At 45.0% G+C, this 27983-nt stretch overlaps 1 protein-coding gene across 1 annotated transcript in view; it reads right to left on the reverse strand.

The window, feature by feature from the left end:
• FER1L6 (fer-1 like family member 6) overlaps positions 1 to 27983 on the reverse strand; it is a 174220-nt gene that overhangs the window by 60908 nt on the left and 85329 nt on the right. Inside the window, exons 17-22 of the mRNA XM_061438664.1 lie at positions 26562 to 26681; positions 24824 to 24976; positions 17467 to 17644; positions 13967 to 14091; positions 3853 to 3987; positions 41 to 190 (exon numbers count right to left, since the gene is read on the reverse strand). Of these exons, the coding sequence (XP_061294648.1) occupies positions 41 to 190; positions 3853 to 3987; positions 13967 to 14091; positions 17467 to 17644; positions 24824 to 24976; positions 26562 to 26681 (861 nt within the window). The remainder of the gene's footprint in view (positions 1 to 40; positions 191 to 3852; positions 3988 to 13966; positions 14092 to 17466; positions 17645 to 24823; positions 24977 to 26561; positions 26682 to 27983) is intronic.

Raw genomic sequence — 27983 nt, forward strand, 5'->3', positions numbered from 1 at the left:
GATGGACGGCTAGTGCAGCTGTCGCTTCCAGTCCACTTACCTGCAGGAGTTCAAATACAGCAAGGAGGTCCCCTCCAGAGAGGTTCCCACAAAAGATGGGGTGATAGCACAGCCTGGGGGGCTCGTAGTCCTGGTCAGCTAGTTTCACCACAGGAGCAGCCACAGTGGCACCCAAATATTCTGGCTTTCCCTAGGGCAGAAAAGATAAGAATTTTTGTTCCTTGTGGTCACCTACCTCGTGTCTCAGTGTGATTTTGTAATTAACCTTCACAAAACCATCAGCCTCATGTCTCCCTCCTACTACTGTCTACATGCCTCACTGTCTTCTTCTGCTAAGCCCCTCTAGTCCTTTTCCATAGGCTCGGGGAGCAATAGAATCTATCTGGGCTCCCAGGGAAAACTCTAAGGTCATCTCAGGGGCTTCCTGGCTGAAGACCACCTTAGGGGTTATCTCTTTTTTTCAGTGTATTGAGCTCAGTGGAATGAAGATAATCACCCCGGGTAGACTTGAAAGGGAAAAGGAAAATAAAGTGATAGCACACATTCTGAACGATCTCCAGGGCAGGGCACCACTGTGGCTGAGACACAAGTTTGGAGTCCAGGCAAGCATGAGTTGGAGACGCCAAATCTACTACTTTCTAGATCTCTGGTCTTGGACCATTTACTCAACCATTTTGATCCTCATGCTTAAAAAGGGGTTAAAAGTACATTGTTTTGAGAGCAAAAGTAGGGTACTGCGCATGTCCCCTGCACACAACATCACCTAAGGCGGGGCAAACCACCTAAGGACAGTGCTACCCTCTCCCCATATAAGGAACAAGTTTGCTGCTCCTTCTCAGGGAGCAAGTCAGCAAGGGAACCTGTCGATTCTCATTCCCCCACTGCTGCAGCAGGGGCCCCAGTAAAGCCTTGGGTGAATTTCTTTTTTAAAAAAAGGTACATTGTTTACAGGGCCATGATGATTAATGTAATAATGTATGTGCTTTGCACAACAGCTGGTAAACAGTAAGTGCTCAGTGGCAATCCACTCCAGTATTCTTGTCTGGAGAATCCCCATGGACAGAGGAGCCTGGTGGGGTACAGTCCATGGGGTCACAAAGAGCTGGACACGACTGAGTGACTAAGCACAGCACACGCATAGTAATATGATGGTGATTAAGATCAGCATGTTTAAGTAATAGAGCAATTCTGCCCAACTGTTCTTGGCAGTAAAAGAGTATTAGAATGGCTTTGTTTGTAAGTTTCTTGAAAAACTACTTGATGGTATATCTTCTGCCTTTTCCTAGTGCCTGCTCCCAGTTCTGGTTCCACCCCAAGCAGCCTGGGGCTGGAGCCTGGGGCTGCTTTGCTGTTTATCTCAAGAACAGCTGTGATGTAAGTCCCAGGCAGGCAGGCAGGATTACCTATTTTATTCACTCTTGGCACAGGGCAGGCACTCATCCAAGCTCTTGTTGATCCAAGAGTAAAAGAGCTTTCACTTATCTGGATAAGTGACCTCCAAGTCCAAGGACAGGGCCCATACTCTCTTTGGCTGAGGCTGGGTTTTAACACCTGTGCTGCTTCATTGCCTTTGGACTCATGAACCAGCATTTGCATTCCCGGCTGTAAAAGGAAGCTTGGCGAGGGGGAAAACAAACAAACGAAGCTGCCTGCTGATATCCAGTGGCACCATCAGACCTGTTCCGGGGATGAGTGGAGTTAGGGCAGCTGGATATGAAATGAATGATCTGCTGCATAATTATTTTGTCCATAATCCTAGCTCAGAAAAATTAACTTAAAACGAGCCCTGGAAACAAAAGAGTAAACATAAACTGAAGCAACCTGCGTGCCAAATGTAAACTAATTTCTTACAGAGCCGGCAGACTTGAATGAGGGCACAGGCACCGCGTAACGAGAGAAAGCTAGAGACTGGAAGCTGGGTCCTGCAGAGTCAGAATCTAAAATTTGATCATCACCATGGGATTGTGATGGCGGCAGCCCACGGGTGTGAACAGAATCTTTTGCACATCAACACGTATCTCAAGGAAGAAAGTGCAAAAAAAAGTTCATATTTTCTTTCTCTCCTACATTTTCTTTTCCTTTAGATGTGAGAATGTAGGCTTTCTTTTCTGGACAGAGTTTGGTTTGGGGAGGGGCCCAGGAAGGCAATCAATGAATGGAGATCTAGAAGAGGGTCTGAAAAGCAAACAGACAAAGGGAAATCCACTGTAGTCCAGTGGGTGGGTCTCAGTTTTTAATGATGACTGATTGCTGTTGTGTATATTTGTGTGTGTGTGTGTGTGTGTGTGTGTGCGCGCGCACGCGTGCTAAGTTGTGGCCAACTCTTTGCAACCCCATGGGCTGTAACCCGCCAGACTCCTCTCTTTGCCCATGGAAATTTTCCAGGCAAGAATACTGGAGTGGGTTGCCGTTTCCTCCTCCAGGGGAGCCTCCCGCCCCAGGGATTGAACCTGCACTTCCTGTGTCTCCTGCATTGCAGGCAGACTCTTTACTGATGAGCTACCTGGGCAGCCCTTGATTGTTGTTATTGGTTGTCAAATAAAAATACTTAAGATTGGAATCATATTGTTATGGACTCTATTAAAAAGGTGTTTATTTTGTGACCTTCTTTACAGAAAGTGTATATTCTAGGCACAGCAGTAGAACACACATCTACTGGAGTAGGTTGCCGTATCCTCCTCCAGGGGATCTTCCTGACCTAGGGATTGAACCCACGTCTCCTGAGGCTCCTGCATTGTAGGAGGATTCTTTACCACTGACCCACTGGGGAAGCCCATAAATATACCACTTAGCCCAAATTTACAGATGGGGGAATGGAGTCCAGAGAGTGACAAGGAGAAGCTGAATATGTATGTCTAAAGGGAGACAGTCACAATGGCCACTCCACTTGTGCAGGAAAAAGTGGACACAGGAGGCTAAATTCAAGTTCTGGCTGTGCCTCCAGCCAGCTGTGACCTTGAACAAGGCATTTGACCTTTCTGGGCTTCTGTTTCCTCTTCTCCAAAGCCAGAAGGGGCTTCATGCTCTCCAGTTCTCCCATCCAAATTTCCTCCTGACCTTGGCTGAAGGTCGGAGCTGCCAGGCTGCTCTGAGGAGGTGAGGAGGCTTTAGGAAGTTTTCTTGCAACAACTCTTGTACTTAGTATTATTTGTGCTTCTACAATCTCCAAAGGAGGTAAAGACATTAAAGAAAACATTAAAACAAGCCTTTGCCTTTCCCTTTAGACTTCTTAGTTTAAAAAAGAAAAAGATTTGTTTCAGTGATTAAAAAAAAAATCCTCCAGTAAGCTTTAGAACTGGCCCAGCATTTCAGAACACAGACATCTTTGGAGAGGAAGCAGTCTGGCTAACATCATAACAGAAATGAGATGGAGATAAATGCATTGTTTCAGGGCTTGGAAGCAACAACCAAAATAAGAAGATCCAGTTACAAGACTGAATCGGTGACAATACATCCATTTGCTTCCAGCCAGGGAGATCAGTAAAGACCTTCTGTTTTCAAAAGGCATGGACTTTTTTTACTAGCAGCAATAGAATATAGAGCCCGCTGGGGACTGGGGACAACTATGGGTGGCCTTAATAATTATATTCCTAAAGAAGTGAATGTTGATTGAACTTTTGTGAATCAGATCCTATTTTAATTGCAATCTAAAGGGTAATCTAAGCAAAAAAAAAAAACAACCCATTAGTAAAACAAATGATCGTCACTGATTTCCCTAGTTCTGTAAAATCAGCGTTTTTCCCAGGTGAGAACTGCGTCCAGGCACCGTCCCAGGCTGGATAAAGAAAGGAAGGTGGCTGAAAACAGAGTGTTTTTGGTGAAGCCCGGTCAGTGCAGCCCTGAGACACTCACCACCGCGTCGCTGTCATACAGCTCCACCACCACTAAGGGTGGGGATTCTGCCAGCTCCTTCTGGTCTCCGTGCAGCACCAGGTCATTGAACAGGAGCATCTGGTTCCAGGTGGGGGAGAGGGTCTCAGGAATGACCTGTAAGGTGGGGCCAAGAGAAAAGCCAACACTCACTCGATCAAGTTGGAGGGGGCTCTGGGAAGGGTAAAGAGGACACATCCTTAACATCATTGCTCACTTGATCAACATTCAAGCAACAAAGGAAATTAATATACTACTAAGTACCGGATGCTAGGCATGCAGACTCCCTGCCCTGGAGGAGCTTACCTAAGTTTCATGAGTAGTACCCCACCTGATTGCCACCCTATTTGCAAACACGAGTGTAAAAGTGAAAGTCACTCAGTTGTGTCTGACTCTTTTGTGACCCCATGGACTGGAGCCCGCCAGGCTCCTCTGTCCTTGGAATTCTCCAGGCAAGAATACTGGAGTGGGTTGCCATTTCCTTCTCCAGGGCACCTTCTCTACCCAGGGATTGAACCTGGGTCCCTGCTTTGCAGGAGGACTCTTTACCATCTGAGCCACCAGGGAAGGCATTTGCAAGCATAATTCCAGCTTAATCCTCGCAGTGGTGCTTCCATCATGACACCAGCTACCTTTCACTGAGCACGTACTGTGTGTTGGCTGCGGTGCGTCACATACACTGTCTCGCTCAAACTTCCCAACAATTCTGGGAGGTGGAAGCATAAGCCAATGCTCACTTGTCCAGAGTGAGCATGTGGCAGAACCAGGATTTAACCTGGATCCTTTGGCCCAAACTGCTAACTTCATCCATCCTCACCAAGTAGATGCTAATATTATCTCCATTTGGTTGTTCTTGTTGTGCTGTCATGTCCAACTCTTTGTAACCCCATGTCCGCCAGGCTCCTCTGTCCATGGAATTTTCCAAGCAATACAGAAGTGGGTTGCCATTTCCTCCTGCAGGGCATCTTCCCAACTCAGGGATCTCTTGCATCTCCTGCATTGGCAGGCAGATACTTTTACCTGGGAAGCCCAGTGAAAGGCTAAACTGAGGATGAGGGAGATTTAGTGATTCTTCATTTGTTAACAAATAAAATTGTGTCATCAAATACTCAAAAGAAGATTCTCAAGTTAATATTCCTGTGGAATTCTACTGCTGTTGGCTACTTAATCTGACTGTATTGAACTGACTAGGGTCTTCAAAATAATCCTTACCATTTTGCATGACATCATTCTTTCCTCCATAGCAAATTGTGACAGTGGAAATTAGCTGCATCCATTATGCAGATGGGAAACCAAAGGACAACCAAACTACATAATTTGTCCAGAACCATGAATGTCTCACCAGAAGTGGCTCAGCGCTCCCTGCCAGGCCATTCAAGCAGTACCTTTAGAAGCTAGGGTGTGATGGACTTGCATCCTCTATTTTACTGGATGTTTGGAAACATGCCATTTTTACAGAGCCAGAAGCTAGGCCTGCTTGCAGGATGGGTGGACTTTGCAACTAGGCAAAAACTGTTGCATTCATACGTGAGTACTGGAAACAGGCCACAGTCACAGCCTCCCAGACAGTGCAGGCAAATGGACGATTTCACAGCATAATGCAGACCACACAGCAGCTGCTGGATCCTGAGGAAATTTCCACTGCGCACCACTCTCTCTAGGAGGGATTAGAGAGAGCCTCTGGCCTGAACTAACTAACTGCTTAGGCTCCAAGGTCCAAATAAAACTGTCATCTCAGAGTTTTACATCAAGAGCCATTTCAAGTCACGGCCTTAAATCATTTGCACTGTGATCACGAAATAATATTTTTATTGCTTTTTATGTGAGCCATAAAAATATCGCACATTCCACAACTTCCTTCCTTGCTTTTTTGCCTTTGGAGTATTTTATGCCTCTCACACAGTGAGGTTTTGAACATTACGTTCCAGAGAAAATCTTAATTCTTTGGACAGGAAAAGAATGGCTTCCACCAACTCACGAACAGAAGTTACAGCATTGCAATGCTAAGTTCCCCTGTGAAGGTGACTGACATCACAATAAACATGTGTTTTCAGGTTGCTTTTGAAAATAAAAATGTGATCATTTTTGCAGGCTGCCCCCAAGAGTGTAATACCAAAGCAATTTATAATTCTCACAGCATCTTTCCTACAGAAATGTTCTGATGGCTTCCTTGGCACTTGGGGCTATAATTGCTGCTTGGTAAGATTCCAGAGGCTAGCATTCAATCTTTCGTTCATTATATATCTATTCCTTCAAAGTGCTGGCACAGTGTCCAGTATCACATGGCATCCTGTGCTGAGCGGGTGTTCGATAGCTACTTGCATGAAGTAATGAGTGGGTATTGGCTTGTCCCATGAGTGAAAGGACATGTGGCCACCTTTGAGAGGTACTGAAAGGCTCACCCGAGCAAAAGTACATTCTCCCACTTTGTAACCGGGAAGGGTTAAATTTAAATTTACACTGGATCTGCTTCTTTGACTTTAACCCTTTTTTGTTATTATAAACATACATAATGGCTTGCTTCAGGGACATAACCTGAGCCCTGCACCTGGCAAGGACTCTAAGGTAATGAAACTAACACATCCCCCTATCTGAGACTTGCCATTCTAGGGGATATTTGCAAGGACTGAATAGTCTTTTTACTTTGTTTCCTCGCCTCTCCCCATCTCTGATCCATAAAAGCACCTGGCAACCAGGCCCTGACAAGATGGTTATTTTGAGGTGATAGCTGCCATCTTCTCATCAGCTGGCTCATGGATTAAAGTCTCTTCCATTCCTCAACCCCTCGTCTCTAGGATTCACTGGCCTGTCATGCAGCGAGCAGAGCCAGCTTGGATTCCATAACAACTTCTTTGCCAAGGTGAGCACAACTCACCTCACTTTCTCAGAGCTTCCTTCAGAGGTTATGCTTGTAAAAACTGGTTCAATGACATTGCTGGAGAGATTCAAGTAACACTGAAGTTTAACGCAGAAGGAGAAGGGGACAACAGAGGATGAGATGGTTGGATGGCATCACTGACTCATGGACATGAGTCTGAGCAAGCTCTGGGAGCTGGCAATGGACAGGGAAGCCTGGCGTGCTGCAGTCCACGGGGTCGCAAAGAGTCGGACATGACTGAGCAACTGAACTGAACTGAAGTTTGACTCTTTGAAGGAGTGAGATGGCATGGATGGAGTGTGGCTTTAGTCTCAGAGACACCCCTGGAATAGAGCCCTGGTTTCACCATCCCCCTATGTCCTACTTGACCAGGTGATTCAGCCCCTCTGAACCTTAGTCTTACTCACTTCAATGGACTTAGTACCTACCTTGTAGAATTGTTATGACCATGGTTTAAGACAAAGCATGTTAAGTGTCTGGCATACAGTAGGTACTCAATAAGTGCTTACTGCCCACCCTAATCAACCCCAGCCACACACATTTATAAATGAGTGAACATTTATTGACTACCTACTGCATGCCAGTCTTGGTCACTGGGTAACTCGTGTCTTAATAAGAGAACACCTGTTCCTCAGGACTCAGCATCCACCTGTTTGAAATCTCAGCTTCCACGCTCCCCACCTGCTAAGATCCCTGTCCTTCTCCTCGAAGCTCCATCTTAGCCACACAGTCTCCCTCCCCTTCTATCTTAGCCACACAGTCTCCCTCCCCTTCTATCCCCAAAGTCTTTCTCTTCGGGAGCTGTCTCTCATTCCCTTTACTCTATCACCACAAGATTTCCAAGTTCCACATCCTTGGTGGTGTCTGGAATAGCTGGATTTCCAGTCTGAATTATTTTGTACCATTAAGTCACATATAAGGGGCTTCCCATGTGGCGCAGTGGTAAAAAATCAGCCTCCCAATGCAGGAGATGTAAGAGATGTGAGTTTGATCCCTGGGTTGGGAAGGTCACTTATAAAGGACTTGCTGCAGAACCCACCCTTCAGAGTCAGTTTTCCTTGAGCAACACATTCAGACACGTGCTTACAGGTGAATGGTGGACCAGCTCAGCTATGACTGTAGAGCCCCCAGCTCAGCCTTCTCCACCTTGAAGAATGCATGAGCTGGGCATGTCACACAAAGACTAGTCCCACGGAGGCAGCACACACTGCAACAGGAGAGGGAATCTAGAACCCTTTCTTTTTTTTTTTTTTTTTAGTTTTCTTTTGTAAAAATATGAATTTATTTATTTTAATTGGAGGCTAATTACTTTACAATATTGGATTGGTTTTGCCATACATTGACATGAATCCGCCACAGGTGTACAGATGTTCCCCATCCTGAACCTGCCTCCCACCTCCCTCCCTGTACCCGTACCCCATATCATCCCTCTGGGTCATCCCAGTGCACCAGCCCCAGGCATCTTGTCTCATGCATCGAACCTGGACTGGCGATTCATTTCACATATGATATATATGTTTCAATGCCATTCTCCCAAATCATCCCACCCTTGCCCTCTCCCACAGAGTCCAAAAGAGTGTTCTATACATCTCTGTCTCTCTTGCTGTCTCTCATACAGGGTTATCATTATCATCTTTCTAAATTCCATATATATGTTATTATACTGTATTGGTCCAAAATGGAAGCAGAGTGGTTAAGCAAAATGACTTTGGAATTAGACCAACATGGGTATCCATCCTAGCTCCACAGGTGTTAGTCACTCAGTCGTGTCCAACTCTTTGCAATCCCATGGACTGTAGCCCACCAGGCTCCTTTGTCCATGGGATTCTCCAGGTAAGAATACTGGAGTGGGTTGCCATGCCCTTCTCCAGGAGATCTTACCAACCCAGGGATCGAACCCAGGTCTACCGCATTTCGGGCACACACTTTACCGTCTGAACCACCTGGGAAGGCAACGTGAAAGCTGCTCAGTTGTGTCCGACTCTTTGTGACCCCATGGACTACCTTGACCCAGGGATCAAACCCAGGTCTCCCGCATTGCAGCAAATTCTTTACCAGTTGAGTTCCCAGCATAATTTGGCTCTACCACCTTCTATTAATAATTAAAGCGTCTCCAAGCCTTACCTTCCCCATCTGCAGACTGAGGACACTAGTTCAGTTAGTCAGTCAGTTCAGTCGCTCAGTCATGTCCGACTCTTTGCAACCCCATGAATTGCAGCACGCCAAGCCTCCCTGTCCATCACCAACTCCCAGAGTTCACTCAAACGTCCATTGAGTCTGTGATGCCATCCGGCCATCTCATCCTCTGTTGTCCCCTTTTCCTCCTGCCCCCAATCCCTCTCAGCATCAGAGTCTTTTCCAATGAGTCAACTCTTCGCATGAGATGGCCAAAGTACTGGAGTTTCAGCTTTAGCATCATTCCTTCCAAAGAACACCCAGGACTGATCTCCTTTAGAATGTACTGGTTGGATCTCCTTGCAGTCCAAGGGACTCTCAAGAGTCTTCTCCAACACCACAGTTCAAAAGCATCAAATCTCTGGTGCTCAGATTTCTTCACCGTCCAACTCTCACATCCATACATGACCACAGGAAAAACCATAGCCTTGACTAGACAGACCTTTGTTGGCAAAGTAATGTCTCTTCTTTTGAATATGCTATCTAGGTTGGTCATAACTTTCCTTCTAAGGAGTAAGCATCTTTTAATTTCATGGCTGCAATCACCATTTGCAGTGATTTTGGAGCCCCCAAAAATAAAGTCTGACACTGTTTCCACTGTTTCCCCATCTATTTCCCATGAAGTGATGGGACCAGATGCCATGATCTTCGTTTTCTTTCGTTTTCTGTATGTTGAGCTTTAAGTCAACTTTTCCACTCTCCTCCTTTACTCTCATCAAGAGGCTTTTTAGTTCCTCTTCACTTTCTGCCATAAGGGTGGTGTCATCTACATATCTGAGGCTATTGATATTTCTCCCAGCAATCTTGATTCCAGCTTGTGCTTCTTCCAGCCCAGTGTTTCTCATGATGTACTCTGCATAGAAGTTAAATAAACAGGGTAACAATATACAGCCTTGACATACTCCTTTTCCTATTCGGAACCAGTCTGTTGTTCCATGTCCAGTTCTAACTGTTGCTTCCTTACCTGCATAACAGTTTCTCAAGAGGCAGGTCAGGTGGTCTGGTATTCCCATCTCTTTCAGAATTTTCCACAGTTTCTTGTGATCCACACAGTCAAAGGCTTTGACATAGTCAATAAAGCAGAAATAGATGTTTTTCTGGAACTCTCTCGCTTTTTTGATGATCCAGTGGATGTTGGCAATTTGATATCTGGTTCCTCTGCCTTTTCTAAAACCAGCTTGAACATCTGGAAGTTCATGGTTCACATATTGCTGAAGCCTGGCTTAGAGAATTTTGAGCATTACTTTACTAGCGTGTGAGATGAGTGCAATTGTGTGGTAGTTTGAGCATTCTTTGGCATTGCCTTTCTTTGGGATTGGAATGAAAACTGACCTTTTCCAGTCCTGTGGCCACTGCTGAGTTTTCCAAATTTCCAAATTTCCAATGTGCAGCATGTTCACAGCATCATCTTTCAGGATTTGAAATAGCTCCACTGGAATTCCATCACCTCCGCTAGCTTTGTTCGTAGTGATGCTTCCTAAGACCCACTTGACTTCACATTCCTGGATGTCTGGCTCTAGGTGAGTGATCATACCATCGTGATTATCTGGGTCATGAAGATCTTTTTTGTACAGTTCTTCTGTGTATTCTTGCCACCTCTTCTTAACATCTTCTGCTTCTGTTAGGTCCATACCATTTCTGTCCTTTATCGAGCCCATCTTTGCATGAAATGTTCCCTTGGTATCTCTAATTTTTTTCAAGAGATCTCTAGTCTTTCCCATTCTGTTGTTTTCCTCTATTTCTTTGCATTGATCGCTGAGGAAGGCTTTCTTATCTCTTCTTGCTATTCTTTGGAACTCTGCATTCAGATGCTTATATCTTTCCTTTTCTCCTTTGCTTTTCGCTTCTCTTCTTTTCACAGCTGTTTGTAAGACCTCCCCAGACAGCCATTTTGCTTTTTGCATTTCTTTTCCATGGAGATGGTCTTGATCCCTGTCTCCTGTACAATGTCACGAACCTCCATCCATAGTTCATCAGGCACTCTATCTATCAGATCTAGTCCCTTAAATCTATTTCTCACTTCCACTGTATAATCATAAGGGATTTGATTTAGGTCATGCCTGAATGGTCTAGTGGTTTTCCCTACTTTCTTCAATTTAAGTCTGAATTTGGCAATAAGGAGTTCATGATCTGAGCCACAGTCAGCTCCTGGTCTTGTTTTTGCTGACTATATAGAGCTTCTCCATCTTTGGCTGCAAAGAATATAATCAATCTGATTTCAGTGTTGACCATCTGGTGAGGCCCATGTGTAGAGTCTTCTCTTGTGTTGTTGGAAGAGGGTGTTTGCTATGATCAGTGCGTTCTCTTGGCAAAACTCTATTAGCCTTTGCCCTGCTTCATTCCGTATTCTAAGGCCAAATTTGCCTGTTACTCCAGGTGTTTCTTGACTTCCTACTTTTGCATTCCAGTCCCCTGTAATGAAAAGGACATCTTTTTGGGGTGTTAGTTCTAAACGGTCTTCATAGAATCGTTCTACTTCAGCTTCTTCAGCGTTACTGCTGGGGCATAGGCTTGGATTACTGTGATATTGAATGGTTTGCCTTGGAAACGAACAGAGATCATTCTGTTTATCCTAAACCTTTGGGCTGCAGTTAGATATAGACAAAAATGCATATAAAAAGCTTAGCATTGTGCTTGGCACAGATGTAGTTTTCAATAAATGACAGCTAATATTATTATTAATAAAAATTAGGTACTTGGTTCAAAAGTATGAAGTATCCAGGATTCAACAGAACTTGTTTCCCTTTCAAATGATTATTTGATAAATAAATGTCATCTGTCCCTTTGGGAAAAGAAGTGAAAGTGTTAGTGACTCAGTCATATCCAACTCTTTGTGACCCCATGGACTGTAGCCTGCCAGGCTCCTCTGTCCATGGGGATTCTCAGGCAAGAATACTGGAGTGGGTAGACACTTCCTACCCCAGGGGATCTTCCTGACCCAGGATTTGAACCTGTGTCTCCTGCATTGCAGGCAGATTCTTTACTATCTGAGCCACCAGGGAAGCTTTTTGAGATGTGAGTCTAAATCAAATGAAGAAACCATATAGAGATGAAAGATAGAAGGAGAATTACACATCAGCTGAGGGAACTCACTCAAACTCCCTGTCCCTCCTCCACCCTCCAGCCCTGAGATCACCTCTGAGGACCTGGAACTCCAAGCTGTGCAGGCAGAGAAGGCTTCCAGGGGTCCCCCTTTTGAGAATCTCCCTTGCTTCTGGTGGCAAGCCTCAATGGCAATATTAACAATCAGTTACCCAGGAGCTGTTATAAACAAGACACTGTCCTGGGTGATGCATCCTCTTGGAGGCAGATACAATACCACCATCCCTATTTTACAGAAGCAAATACGGAAATGAATAAACTGAGGACAAAGAGGATTTTGCTTAAGGTCACACAGCTCATAAATGGAAGGGCTCAGGCTTGAACCCAGGCACTAGGGCTCTCAGTTCAGTCGCTTGGTCGTGTCTGACTCTTTGTGACCCCATGGACTGCAGTATGTATGTCAGGCTTCCCCGTCCATCACCAACTCCTGGAGCTTGCTCAAACTCATGTCCATTGAGTCAGTGATGCCATCCAACCATCTCATCCTCTGTTGTCCCCTTCTCCTGCTTTTAATCAAGGGCTCTAGATTCTATACTCCTAATTGCTATACTATGTAATGCCTCTCAAAACACAGGGAAGAGAAAGGAGTCTGAAATCTTCAGGTTTTCATGATTATTCGCTAAATGAGGATGAAGTCACCTTCCTTCTGAGGTCTCTCCTGACTTTCCTCCCAGGCAGAGCCAACCCTTCTCTCCATGTGGCTCTTGGGGTCCAGTACCATGGGGTTTAGCATAGTACAGCCAGCTCATCTGCCAAAGAACTGCCCAGCCCCACCCAGATCCTACACTGTGCAAGCTCAGAGTCTGGTGCCCCAGCTCCTCTGAGCCCAGCCTAGGAGCTGGCACAGAGCAAGCACTCCTCACTCCTCCTGAGCTGGTGAAATGGACAAGATGCTAGTTCAGAGGATGATCTCAATCTGTGTTGTAAATCAAAACACAGTCTCCCAGGTTATGGCCTCAATTTGGAGAGAAATGTCAGCCCTCTTAATATAAGCCAAGGGAATGGCCACTACTTATCAATCTCTTTGTACACTTAACTTTTTGATTCTTCTCAACAGTCCTATTTTAAGAGGATAAATGGAGGTTTAGTGAATAAAGGCAGCTGGAGAGTAGATGAAATAGAATGTAAGCTCAGGGCTCTCTGTGTCCTAATTCTGTCTTAACTCCCAGAGTTAGGCAAAGCCTTTACTGAGCTCCCCTCCCTCAAAACACTGAATCCTCAGAGAACAGAGTAAACCCTTACAGAACACGATTTCACAAGAAAGGCAGCCTGTTGGGCATGTGCTGATTAGGGCCTCTTTTCATATGTCAGCGCTCAGCGCACAGGAAAGGAGGAAACCAGAGGAAACAGGCATAGATCCATCTCCTTGAATCCTCATAGCATCCATCAGCAAGCAGTATTTTCTAGAGACACTGAATTGCAGAGGGGTTAAAAGTGTGCTAAGACCCCCAGCTGGAAATACAGAGTCTAGGGCTTCCTGACAACAAAGCAGGAAAGCTTTCCTCCCCACCGAGACCCCTCAGTAGAAACTACAGCACAAGCCTCATGCCGATGGTGCTGTTTTCTCGTTCATTCGTTTTCCCACTGTGATGGGCATTGTGCCCATCACTGAAGGAGGAGCTGAGGATGCCAGCTTCCTTCCCTCCTCATCCCTCCTTCCTTCCCCGCTTATCCCTCCTTCCTTCCCCAGTCTGCCTTTGCTTCGGGTACTTGACCTCTTGGCTTCAGGACAGCAGATCATATAGGATCAGTAGACCTTCTCCACATCTGTCCTTCCTTGCATCCATGTTTTTGGGTCTAAAATACCTACACATCTAGAGACACAAGTATTTGCAATGTGCCCTGTTTTGTTTTGTTTTTTTTCCTCCCTTTTCTTTCCTGGGGCCTGCTGTGGCTCAGCAGTGGGCTGCAAGGAGAAAGCAGGTGGGCTTCCCTGGTTACCTTTGTGGTCTGGCAGTGGGAAAGGAACGTGACCTTAGCAAAAGGGTCTGAGAGTCCATTGCTATCGGCTGCGATGAGGCCCCGGGCTTGGTACACGTGAGCTCTCAGCTGAAAGACGTGACGATCTGTGGACAAATAATGGGAAGGGGTGTGTATTAGCGGGCTTCTTAGGAATGGTGAGTGTGAGTGGGTGGGTGCCTGTGTGTGCTGTGTGTCTGTGGGTGCATCCAGAGACAGATGAGGGAGACCATGAGCACCGACAGCCGCTGAGACCAAAATGGTCACAGGGCAGATGGGGGAAGAGGTCGTGGTCATGGGTACTTTGGCGACGGGCATTCTTCTTGCTGCTTTCACCACATTTTGGGTTTTAATCTTCATAACAACTCGTGAAATATACATCAGTATCTTCATTTTCTACATGAGGGAAATGGCTCACAAAGAGGCTAAGATACATTTCCAAGATTGCACAGCTAATGCCAGAGCCCGGATTTCATTTCTCTCAGGTTACAAAGTCTAAATCTCTTTCTGAAATATCATGGTGTTTTGAATCTATATGCAAAATGGAAACAGATTCACAGATATATTAATAGAAAACAAACTTGTGGTTACCAAAGAGGAGAGGGACAGAGGGAGGGACAAATAAGGGCCATGGGATGAACCAATACAAGCTACTATGTATAAAATAGATAAGCAACAGGATATATTGTGCAGCACAAAGAATTATAGCCATGTTATTTTATAATAACATAATGGAATATAATTCTGCAAAAATACTGAATCATTATTCTGTACACCTAATGAGATAATATTGTAAATCAACTATACTTCAACTAAAAAATAAAGTACCATATTTTATCTCTTAGTAATTCTCCTGTTTCTGGTGTGTGTGTGTGTGTGTGTGTGTGTGTGTATAAGAAAGGGATGGTTCCACAAATTATCTTTGCTTCCATAAACTCAATAAGGGAGGGGAATTTGGGGGAGAATGGATACATATGTGTGGCTGAATCCCTTTGCTGTCCACCTGAAACTATCACAGCATTGTTAACTGGCTGTGTGTGAATGGCTGCTAAGCTGCCTTAGTCGTGTCCGACTCCTTGTGAACCTATAGACTGTAGCTCACCAGGCTCCTGTGTGCATGGGATTCTCCAGGTAAGAATACTGGAGTGGGTTGCCATGCCCTCTTCCAGGGCATCTTCCCGACCCAAGGACCGAACCCATGTCTCTTATGTCTCCCGCCACTGGCAGGCAGGTTCCTTACCACTAGTGCCACCTGGGAAGCCCAATAGTCCAATATAAAATAAAAAGCTGTTAAAAAATAAACTCAATGAAGTCTTGAGCCATCCATCCCCCATTCAGCCAGCCAATAGCATCTGGAGTGCCTACAGTGTACCAGGTGCAGTTCTGGCCTCTGAGGATTCTGAAGCAGCTAAAAGGGCCCCCACCCTTAAGGAGCTCCAGGGAGGAGACAGATGATAAGCCAAGCACATCAATTCATGACAGGAGCTGGGGCTGAGTGTCCTGCAGGAGATATAGGCAGAGGACATGGGAGGTGAAAGGCAGGAGTGAGCACAGCTGCTCGATGGGCTGGGCAGCAGAGAGAGGGCTGCGGGCAGCAGCGGGCAGAGCAGGGGATGGTGGGGACCCCAAGGAGGGGGTGACTTAATTATATTCCTTGGTCCATGGACTTAGTGATCCTTGACGCATGGCCTCTCTTGTTTTTTATATTCATTTGTTGCCTTTAACTCTCTTACACAACAGAACTCCTTAAAAGGGACGGTAAACAAAGAAATGTTCAGCAGATGGTTTAGGAATTTCCTGATTGGGGTATGTCAAGAGAGAGCCCACGTGTTCCTTAATAGGCTACATCAGTGGCACATCTCTCAGCTGGGAGGGAACTTGAGAATGGCTCATCCCCTGAGAACGCCCACCAGCTCCCCCCAAAGTGCCTAAACCCCAGAATGTTAGCAGAGCCCCCAGTGCAGCCACGTAGACAGGACCCTGCACAACTTCAGGAGGCGACATGGACTTAGGCTAGGTTTTTGTTTTCCTGAAACCTTGAGTCTTACCAGCTCTGTTCTTTGACTAGTAAAGTGGCTTCCTCTTAGCTTTCATGCTTAGTCCACTTCTGGGCTATGGCTCATTTTCCACGTGTGGTTATTAAAGACACGTCTGATGGCCCCCTCAGAGGGCCAGGATCAGCTCTCACTAGGCTCTACAAGCCCTCACTAGTTTTCCCGCTGTGCCTTCCATATGCAGGGGCAAACTAATTATTGGTATTATTGGTTGAATGGATATGTTCTGAAGCATTAAATGAATGAAGAGACCAAATTCTCCAGGAGGTGTGGAAGGTGGCCAAAGCCATCAATGTCAAGGCACAGCAGAAAGAGTTTATTAGGTCACCCTGTGAAAAGAACATGCTTCAGAGGATCAGAAAGCTTTGGGAAAAATCTCTCCTCTCCTCTGAATTTTGAATAGCTGGGACAGCAAATATGCCCAGGTACTTTGGGTCTCTAGAGATAGTGTCTACAAAAATAAAAAGATAACTTGATGTGGATGTTTTCACCCAAAGATGAAAACTCTCTAAAGACAAGATGGGAAGCAATGGAAAGAAAGAAGAGTTTGGAGATAGTTTACTAGCTGGGTAAAGTGAAAATGTTACTCACTCAGTCATGTCCAACTCTTTGCAACCCCATGAACTACAGCCCGCCATGCTCCTCTGTCCACAGGATTTTCCAGGCAAGAATACTGGAGTGGGTTGCTATTTCCTCCTCCAGGGGATCTTACCAACCCACGGGTTGAACCCCTGTCTCCTGTGTCTCCTACGTTGGTGGCAGATTCCTTACTTCTGAGCTACCTGGGAAGCCCTTGCCACTGAACTGTACAGTTAAATATGATAAAAAGAGTGTGTTTTATATTATGTGACTTTCACCACAATAAAAAAATAGAAGAATTATGTGAAAATGTAAACATGATGGCACTCATTGAAAATATCTGTATAGAAAAAGGGATTACATAGACCATGCTGAATTTCTAAAAGTAGCCAAGTAAAGAATCAAAGAAACGCGAGTGACCCCAGTGATATCAGTTCCTATTGGGTCATTACTGGAAAACATAAACGCCTGCTCTTTTTGGGTCAAAACCCCAATGCCATGTAAAAGAAAATCTGCTTCAATTCCACAGATCCTATGAGCACAAGAACTTACTGATGTTTCTTTAAAAGACATCTTTTGCTTAAAATACAAACTCAATCTATATCGTCCACCTACAAAGAAACTCATTACACTCTATTAACAGAAAAGTGTGTACTCTAGATATGCTTAATGACTTCATTCTTTTTAAATGGACATCGGAAGGTCAGAAGGAAAATTTAGATATTGTATTAAGAGAGGCAAATAAGTTGATCCTGTGCAAGTAACTCATGCATTTTACCTCTCCTTACTGTCTTCTCAGAAGCCCACCAGAGACAGCTCATGACCCTCTTGGCCCAGTGGGCATCATACCTTGGTAGAGCAGGTTGGCTGGTGGGTGATGGATGCCAGCCGCTTTGGAGGACATTTCTGCTTCATAGCCTGCTGGCAAGTTGCTCAAAATGGTGCTAGAGTGTTTGGTGGAGCCCAGCCACAGGTACACGTCGATTTTTGCTTGTACTGACCAACCAGCCGGCCGTTTTCCAGGAAGCTGGGGAAAGGTTACAAGGAAGATTGTCTCATTAGTAGGAACCATATGGGCCTCACTCTTTGAGCTCCTTCCCTGGGGCTTGTATAAAAATGAGACCAAAGACCCTAGTTGGCACAACACATGATTTTAGAGAAGGACCCAGGTTTAATGGGCCCTGAAGCTTAAACAGGCCTTGCATGAAGCACTTCCAAGCCCTGGATCATTTAAACCTAACAGGCAATGGCACCCCACTCCAGTACTCTTGCCTGGAAAATCCCATGGACGGAAGAGCCTGGTAGGCTGCAGTCCATGGGGTCGCTAAGAGTCAGACACGACTGAGCGACTTCACTTTCACTTTTCACTTTCATGCATTGGAGAAGGAAATGGCAACCCACTCCAGTGTTCTTGCCTGGAGAATCCCAGGGACGGGGAGCCTGGTGAGATGCCGTCTATGGCGTCGCACCGAGTCGGACACTACTGAAGCGACTTAGCAGCAGCAGCAGCAACAGGTAAGTGTGGTTATTGCCTTTATTTTAGAGAGAAGAAAACTCGGGCTCAGAAAGGCTAACTATAATAAGTTCCTAAGATAATATAGCTCTTTTTTTTTTTTAACTGAAAGTGTTCATTTTACTGAAAATCTTCAATGTCTTATACACCAAATATCAACAGGCTTAGCAAAGCTTTTTTTATCCATCATTGGCTTATGCATCATTCATGAAGAAAGTGTCCTGGATCCAATTAACTGACTAGCTGATCCGAATCTTTTGGGTTACTCAGGTAAGCCATTTCTAGTGGCTGAGATCACTCAGCTTTTCAGGGACAGAGCCAGGACTTGAATCAGGGGAGATGAAATCAGATCTGGGCTCTGGACCGTGAACCCACACAGCCTGCCTCTCCCCACACTGAGCTGAAATCTCCCTTCCCAGAGCTTCCAATAGCCTAGAGTTTCAGCCATAGCCTCTGCCTCTTTGCTTCATTCAGAAAAACTCAGATGCTCCTCCCATAGGTCAGGCCCCTGTGGGCTTGTAGGAACCTACCTGCCTTATCACATCCTTTCTACCTGGCTGGACACCTCTCCTTCCTTCATCCTTTCTTCACACAGTGTGATTTCAAATTCCCTCACTGCCCTGTTTTCCCTCTTTGAATGCACTCAGATTTGAATTTGTATGTTTATGTGTGTGCCAGTTTGAGTGCTGTGTATACACAACATACATGTTGTGCATGGGTGCATGCGTGCTCAACAGGTGAAGGACACAGCTCAATGTAGAGTGGCTCCTTTATTTCCACCGGGATTGGGGGATTCCTTGGGTCGGGGACCCCCTTGAGAAAGAAATGGCAACCCCCCTCTAGCATTCCTGCCTGCAGAATCCCATGGACAGAGGAGCCTGGTGGGCTACAGTCCATGAGGCGGCAAAGAGTCAGCCAAGACTGAGTGACTAAACCATCACCAACATCCCATCTAGGGAGTCCCAGGCCCCAGACTCGGCCGTCTTCAGTACTTCCAGCCAGGCTCGCATTCTGAAAGTGGCCAGCTCTCCAGACTGTTGACTCTTCTAAAGTGCCTCTTCTGTTTCTCAGGCGTTCCCATCAATACACAATTCCTCTTTCTTCTGCACCACTTCTTTCCCCTCGAGAGTCACAAAATCCCGCTAGGAGAGGCTACCACTTGCTCTGACAATTTCGCAGGCACTTGTGGAAAGCCCCAGAACCCAAATCACACCTGGTTGTTCGCCTGCCTTCCTATCTTTCTCTGTGAGTTCCCCAGGAAGATTCTAAGCAACCCAATTCAGCAACTGCCACCAGGTGTCACCAGACCTTGCAGAGGGAACAGAGCCAGAAGGGCGTCTCAAGGACTAGAGACAGTCCTGGGTCTCTTCCAAGAGCTCACATCTAGACAAGGAGGCTGACCTGCATTCACTTACTCAAAGTCAAGTGTAAGAGAGAAGATGCCATTGGACCAGAGAAGAAGCAGCAGGCATTTCCACCCTTTCTTTGACTCTCATATTCCATATCTTTGTACGGTGACATATCATAACCAGACTTAGCATAGTGACCATTTTGAAATGTACAGAAATATCAAATCATTACGTTGTGTAACAGAGGCGAGCATAGTATAGTAGGTCAATTATACTTCAAAAACAGAGAAAAAGAGATTAGGACTTCCCTGGTGGCGCAGTGGATAAGAATCTGCCTGCCAATGCAGGGGACACAGGTTCGATCCCTGGTCTGGGAGGATTCCACATGCCTCAGAGCAACTGAGTGCATGAGCCACAACTACTGAGCCCGCGTGCTGTAACTCCTGAAGCCCATGTGCCTAGAGCCTGTGCTCCACAGCGCGAGACACCACTTCACTGAGAAGCCTGTGCAAAGCAACGAAGACCCTGCACAGTCAAATAAATACATATGTACATAATAAAAAAGAAAAGAGAGACCAGATTTATGGTTACCAGAGGTAGGGGGTATGCAAGGGGGATTGGATGAAGGTGAAAGGGTACAAACTTCCAGTTAAAGATAAATAAATACTACGGATGTAATGTACAACATGAAAAATACAATGAACACTGATGTTACATATGAAAAAGTTAGAATAAATCATAAGAATTCTCATCACTGAAATAAATTTTTTTATTTCTTTAACTCTGTATCTATATGAGGTGATGGATGTTCACTAAATTTATTGTGATAGTCATTTCAAGATATATGTAAGCCAAATCATTATGCTGTATGCCTTAAACTTGTACAGTGCTCTATGTCAATTATAGCTCAATAAAACTGGAAGGAAAAAAAAGACTCACATATTCCAGTGGGTTTTAATAAGTACTTTGGGGTTGGATAATAGAGAAGGCATCCCAGGAAGAGGAAAGTGCCTGAACAAAGCTACAAGAGCAGGAACTAAGAGTGGTGCTAAGGGCTGACGTTTACTGAATGCTTACGCTATGCCACGGATGGATCTGCTGAAAGCTTTCAGCAAAGAAAGAGCTGAAACAGAGAAAGACACAGACGAGGCTGTAGAATCCTGCTGAGTATATGGAGGAGTTTAGATTTTATTCTTGAGGGAGTAGGACGTCATTGTTTATTCAGCTTTAAAAAGACGAATAAGGTCATTTTGCTGTTAGTAAGAGAACCATAATTGCAACTCAGGATTTTTAAAACTATAAGATAAATAACTCTCCATTCATCACTTCTACAATAATAATTGTTATTGTTGTTTGACTCTTTGCGACCCCACGGTCTGTAGCCCGCCAGGCTCCTCTATCCATGGAATTTCCCAGGCAAGAATACTGGAGTGGGCTGTCATTTCCTTCTCCAGGGGATCTTCCTGACCCAGGGATCAAACCTGCATCTCTTACAGAGCAGGCGGATTCTTTACCACTGAGCCACCAGGGAAGCCCACGGTAATAATGGTAATAGTTAAAATGTGCTAAGCACTTGTTCAATTTAACAAATAGCTATTGAGAGCCTATGGTTATTTTGTTGTGATAAAAAAAAAAAAAAAATCTGCCATTTGGATCCATCACAGGCCTTCAGTTCACAACAGTAGGATTTTTGTCATATCACAGTGATGTCCTCAATGCCTAAAAGAGTACTTCGTACCCAGGAAGCACTCAGTAAATATTTGTTGAATTTTCTGTTTCTTGGTCTAATGATAATATTTTACATGTGCTGAGCACTTACATTGTCCCAGGCCCTGGTCGAATGTCCCTACACACAGAAGGTCCTATTCAGTTCAGTTCAGTTGCTCAGTCGTGTTCGATTCTCTGTGACCCCATGAATCGCAGCATGCCAGGCCTCCCTGTCCATCACCAACTCCCGGAGTTCACCCAAACTCATGTCCATCGAGTTGGCCGTCTCATCCTCTGTCGTCCCCTTCTCATCCTGCCCCCAATCCCTCCCAGCATCAGAGTCTTTTCCAATGAGTCAACTCTTTGCATGAGGTGGCCAAAGTACTGGAGTTTCAGCTTCAGCATCAGTCCTTCCAATGAACACCCAGGACTGATCTCCTTCAGAATGGACTGGTTGGATCTCCTTGCAGTCCAGAAGGTCCTATCACTTGCATACTATTAACAAGCCATAGGCTATCATTCATCTTCATGATAACTATAAAACAAATTCTTTCATGCTGTGTATTTTAAAGATGAGGAAGTGGAGGTTCAGAGAGGTTAAGACAATTGTCCAACATCACAGAGCAAGGCAGGAATAGAGCCAAGACTTAACCCTGCTCCACCTGGCTCCAGAGCCCATCCTCTTAGGCCTCCTCACATACTGATATGTGTATCCATGCATGTGAGTTGCCTGGAGATCTGGTAGAATGCAAATTCTGACTCTGAAGGTGTGGGGTAGGATTTGAGATTCTGCATTCTCCCTATTAGTGCTGATCCTGCTGACCTAAGGACCACTATTTCAATGAGTGGCAAGACTCTTCATTTACTGTATTGCATTGCCTCAAGCCAGACTGATATCCCTTGCTTAAAACAAAACCACAAAACATCCTACATCTCTGCTGCTCTGAAAACAACCTGTATGTGTGAATCATGGTTAAAACCTAACACTCGGCTAATATCTTGCGCTGTTATACAAGGACCATGGCCGCGTGCCTAAACTTTGTAGGTTACACATCTTTTTAAAAGTTCCCCGGTGGCTCAGTGGTAAAGAATCTGCCTGCCAATCCAGGAGACAAGGGTTTAGTCCCTGGTCTGGGAAGATCCCACATGTCATGGAGCAACTGTGCCTGCGCTCCACAACTACTGAGCCAGTGCTCTGGAGCCCAAGAGCCACAATTACCAGAACTACGGAAGGCCATTGGTAATGCCCTAGAGCCTGTGCCCTGCACCAAGAGAAGCCACCATGATGAGAAGGCGGCACACCATAACTAGAGAGAAGCCCTGTTCTCTGCAACTAGAGAAAAGCTCATGCAGCAACAAAGACTTCTCTGGTGGCTCAGATGGTCAAGAATTCACCTGCAGTGCGGGAGACCTGGGTCCGATTCCTGGGTTGGGAAGATCCTCTGGAGAAAGAAATGGCAACCCACTCCAGTATTCTTGCTTGTATGACCCCAAGGACAAAGGAGCCTGGCAGGCTACAGTTCATGGAGTTGCAAAGAGTCAGACACAACTTAGCACAAAATGACCCAGCGAAGCCAAAAACTAACTAAATAAATTTTAAAAAATACACACATTGAACTTGCTTGCAAGACAGTGCAGTCTCTCACTTAGGAATCCAAGCTGTAACTCACGCAACATCATTGAACGCCTTCTGAGGTACTCATAGAAGCAACACCCCACGTTTAATTTCATGTTCATTTCCAGCCTGGGCTGTGTCTTCCCTGCTCCCCCTTCCCCAATCTCTTTTCTCTCATGTGCTCCCGAAGCCTGACCAACCAGAGCAACTTCTTTCCTTTTATGAATAGCATGGCAAGGCAGGGAGGGAAAGAAAAAAAAAAAAAACCGAAAAATACTAAAGAATGCAAATCTGCATCAAAAAACTATGATCACCAATGTGTACAAGTTATGCAAGACAGAATGCTAAAGTCTGAGCTTCTCCCATAACCCACCCACCTCCCTCCACGGTCCTGGTGAAATGCCAACTGGCTTACAAAGAAGGGTAATCATGGCCAGTCAGAAAAAGGAAAGAAAGATGGTCATTCACACAAACTGTGTTGAAGTTAGCCCATCAGTATTAGGAAGAGAAAGAAGTGTTTGCTTTGTAGAGACTTCACTCTGTGGCAGGACCTGGAAGGATGTCTGCAGCTACCACTTTCTGCTGCATCCTGGGAAAAGCATCACCAGGAGATGGTGAAGGACAGGGAATCCTGGCATGCTGCAGTCCATGGGGTCACAAACAGTCTGACACAACTGAGAGGCTGAACAACAATAAAGAAAAAGCTAAATGGAAAGCTAAAGGCCTGAAAAGAAGAGATGAGACTCAGGGCTGTGGAGCAGAAGCCAGGATAGAGGTGGAAACGAGACTGAGAAGGGGTGGACTCAGCATTGACACGTGTCCCAGGGAGAAAAGAAAAAGAAGATTGGGCGCCCCCCTCTGGCAAGTGCAGCCAGCTCCTCTCAGGAAGAGCTTGCTTTGGGTAATGGGTGTCCTTTTCTGAGACTGAAGCTGGAGAACTCTGCTTCAGAACACAACTCTGGGTGGTGGATTGGGCTGAGCTCTGCAAATTCTGTTCCAGCATTTTTAATAGCGTTGTGAATATTAAATTAGGGAGAAAGAAAAATCTTGGAACAGGAACCATGGAACCCTGACTGCCTTTCCAGATTTACTATTCCCTAGCCATGTCTTCAGATGATGTAGTTTTGTTTCCTCTAGATTAATATTCCCCTAATCTGGGATCAGGGCTTCCCAGGTGTCTCAGTGGTAAAGAACCCGCTTGCCAAAGCAATAGATGCAAGAAATGCAGGTTTGATCCCTGGGTCGGGAAGATCCCCTGGAGAAGCAGGTGACAACCCACTATGGTATTCTTGCCTAGAAAATCCCATGGACAGAAGAGCCTGGAGGGCTACGTCCATGGGGTTGCAAAGAGTTGAACACAACTAAAGCGACTTGGCATGCATGCACACAAGCTTTTGGGACCACTCCTTCTCCATGTTTGCTCAAGGCCACTTCTGGGATAGAAATTTCTTTGTAGTAGAACTAAAATACCCAAGATCTCCAGGAAAGGCTTAAATCTTGATTTAAAGACAGTAGATTCTATCCAGAGATTGTGCCTATAACCCACAAAGGGTGCAGGGAGCCAAGATGAAAAGACTATCATATACCTACAATGTAAAGTCATCAGGACTCCTGAACTAGTTCTGTGGAATATCAGCCTCTCCTCTTGTAATTTTCTTTGCAATCTAGTTTAAAGATATAGATGAACTTGTGAGATGATGCCATGATACATTACCCAAGAGAAAAGGTAGAGAGGAAACTAATAGAAAAATGTTCGTCCTCCCCAATAATCAAAGAAGTAAAATTTAAAATAACCTTAGGGTACATCCACTAGATTTAAAAAAAAAAAAGGAAAAATGGAAAATATTAGGATGGTCTACTTAAACATAACTTGAATCAAGAGCGGGCAAGATGTTCTAGTTGTCCCCGGATTTTTGACAGTCTTGGGGTTGAGTCATAAATCTGGACACATACTAGGAATTCTGTGTAACCCAGGAAAAACAGAGATTTCCTGTCTTTGAGTCAAAAATAGCACAGACTTACTTTGAGGAAATGAGTTTTGATCTTCCCGCAGTGTTGACCCATCTGGTCCCTGACGGGGGAGTAGAGCAGGTCCTTGGCGGCGATGCGGGCATATGCCACCCTCTTGTTGTTGCTCAGCATCCAGATGAAGACGTCAGGGATGGTGTGCTGTGGCTGTCGGGGCAGAACGGGTGGATGTGATAGGTGAGCATTTACACGGGCATTTCCAGGGTTCTCCTATCCCGAAACAACCCCCTTCTGCAAAAGTTCTGTGACTTAAACCGTCTGGGTACTGAGACAGCTGTGCAACCAAGCAAGTTAAGTACAGCTTCTTTAAGAAAGTCTTAGGTCATAGAAACCCCATACACCAAACTCTCATCACACTTTGACGATACACAAGTCAGACCCATGACTTGGCATCTTTGCTCGCCTACTTTTCTCCATCTGCAGAACAAACATTTTCTACACTTTCCAATGCAATTTTTTTCTTTGCACTCTTGTAAGCACAATTTAGTTTCAAGCAGTAGACCTCCTAGGAGCCTGGTAACATTTCCAGAACGTTTAGATGAAAAAACAAAAGTCCATTAATGTCCTTGGATGTCTTTCCATCTTCAGGAAGGAAAAATAATTTTACAAGGGACTTTATACCTAAAATATGATTGTTAAGTATTTTCACTCCATTTTAGGTGTTCGTTCAGGAGAAACTGCATTAAATTGCGTGGAAAATTAGACTTTAAAATTGAGCTAATCAAGATAAGAATTGCAGAATTCCCTGCCAAGAGACCCATTACACAGTGAGTATTTGAAATGCACATTTCTGAGCCAACATAGCTTCCAAAACTAAAGGGAGGTGTATTGGCATAAACTAGCTTTTGACATCCTTGGACTGTAAGCAGATGCTCTTTCTAACCCCATAACCCTTGAGTGTAACTAGTACCCTTCCTCTCTTGACACGGAAACAGGGACACTCATGGGAAGGGTTTCCAGCCACAGGGTTGGTTAGTCACAGCCCTGTTTCAAACGTTCTGGGTGCTTATTAAAATTCCTGCATTCCAAAATGACTGTCTCAGGGTTTTTTATGCTTCCAGGGAATGACTGATTTGCAACAAGAAAAACAACTTTCAAGAACAACAGAAGCCGTAGACCTGCACCTCTCCCCGAAACCTTCCCACAGGAAACCTGGTTTTTATAACAGAAGTAAATATGAGGACTTTATAAAGCTCATTCCGGTGGTCACCAGAAGATATTACTTACAACTAATTTTTCCCCCCTTTTCCTGCTCTTCTTATTTTTTTCTTTTTTTAAGCTTAAACTTTTTTTGGTATTGGGGTACAGACGATTAACAATGGCTTACAACTAACTTTAAAATGAGAAGATTTGTTTTAACTTTTACTGAACATGAGCTTCAATTTCAGTTTTCTTAGTTAAAAATCTATCAAAGTTCTTGTGCTTATTTTGACTTTTCTTGAGCCTACTAAGAAGTGTGGTTTTTTTCTGTTTGTTTTTGTTTTAGGAATGTGCTTTTTATTTCTGCTGACTACTCAGGCTTCGTTAAAAAAAAAAATCCATAAAGTCATACATGTTTGACTTAATTTAAAAACGTCCCTTCTCACCCTTCAAATGAATACTGCCTCCTCAGCTCAGCAGAACTTGAGAGAAAACACAGCTCCATCTTTCATCCTTAGCAAACATTCAAACCCCCCAGGAAGACATATTCAGGTTAATCTTTCAAATGAGCTTTACCCATGGAGTTGATTACCTCATCCACAAGAAAGCGGATTTTTTCCACAAAGTTTTGGGCTGTCTGGATCATTTCTTCAAGAGATAACTTTTTCTTCTGCTGCTGAGTGAGCCCCTTGGCCTCCTTGGCTATTGCCTCCTAAAACAAAACAAGAGTCAGTGTAGATCTTTCTAGAAATCTGGTTAAGAAGCACAGTCAAAGTGCTTGTAAGCTCCACACTGAGCCATCATGAGGGCAGTTTCAGGGTCTGCACGCTGCCTGTTAAAAGAAGGTGGCTCAGATGGTAAAGAATCTGCCTACAATGCAAGAGACCTGGTTTTGATCCCTGGGTTGGGAAGACCCCGTGGAGGAGGGCATGGCAACCCACTCCAGTATTCTTGCCTGGAGAACCCATGGACAGAGTCTGGCAGGCTACAGTCCATGGGGTTGCAGAGTCAGACTTGACTGAGCACTTTCACTTTCACTTCAGGAAGATGGAAAGAGTGAATATTATTTCACCTTCATTTGACAGTTGAGAAGCTGAGGCCAAGAGAAGTCAGTGTCTGGTGGGGTTCCTGGCACGTGGCAGGTGTTAAATACATGTTTATGGAGTGAACAGATGAGTCAATATACTGGGGACAAGCACCAAGTACCTACAGCCTCGTGCTCCCTGCACCCAGGGCCTGGCGCCTGGGAAGCCCCTGATCAGAGGACCTGAATGCCTGCTGTGGACCAGGCGCTCCCAGGAGCCAAGGCCTCGGGCAGGGGAAGGACACAGTTTTCCCTTCCCTGAGGCTTTGACAGTCGGTGAGGTGAAAGCAATACATGCAAATAACTAAACCGTGTAAAACACCAGGAGACTAGAGGGGCCAAAGCCAGGTTTTATGAATAATGCTAAATATGATATTTTAGCTGAATCTTTAAAAATACATTCAATTCATCAGAGGATAAGAAAAAGGACAGTCCAGATGGAAGGAACAACTACCTATGAAGATACCTAATCAGTAGGGGTTCAAAATCATTGCTGCTTAGATATATAGGAAGGGAGAAATGGGAGCTAAGATTGGGAGACTAGGCTGGGCCCAGATGCTGAGCAGCTCTGTATGTCATGCACAAAGGAATTTGGCCTTTATCTTTTGAACAATTGCACTGTTTTTGTTGTTCAGTCCCTGAGTCACGTCTGACTCTTTGTGACCCCATGGACCGTAACCCACCCCAGGCTCCTCTGTCCTCCACTATCTCCCAGAGTTCGCTCAAATTCATATTCATCAACATGGTGATGCTATCTAACCATCTCCTCCTCTGCTGCCCCCTTCTCCTTTTGCCCTCAGTCTTTCCCAGCATCAGGGTCTTTTCCAGTGAGTCAGCTCTTCACATCAAGTGGCCAAAGTATTGGAGCAATTGAGAGACCCCAGTGATATTTTCATGAAGACCGATCTAAGCAGGTTAGTGTTTTGGAGA

The sequence above is a fragment of the Bos javanicus genome, chromosome 14 (assembly GCF_032452875.1).
Source record: "Bos javanicus breed banteng chromosome 14, ARS-OSU_banteng_1.0, whole genome shotgun sequence".
NCBI classification, from domain to species: Eukaryota; Metazoa; Chordata; class Mammalia; order Artiodactyla; family Bovidae; genus Bos; species Bos javanicus.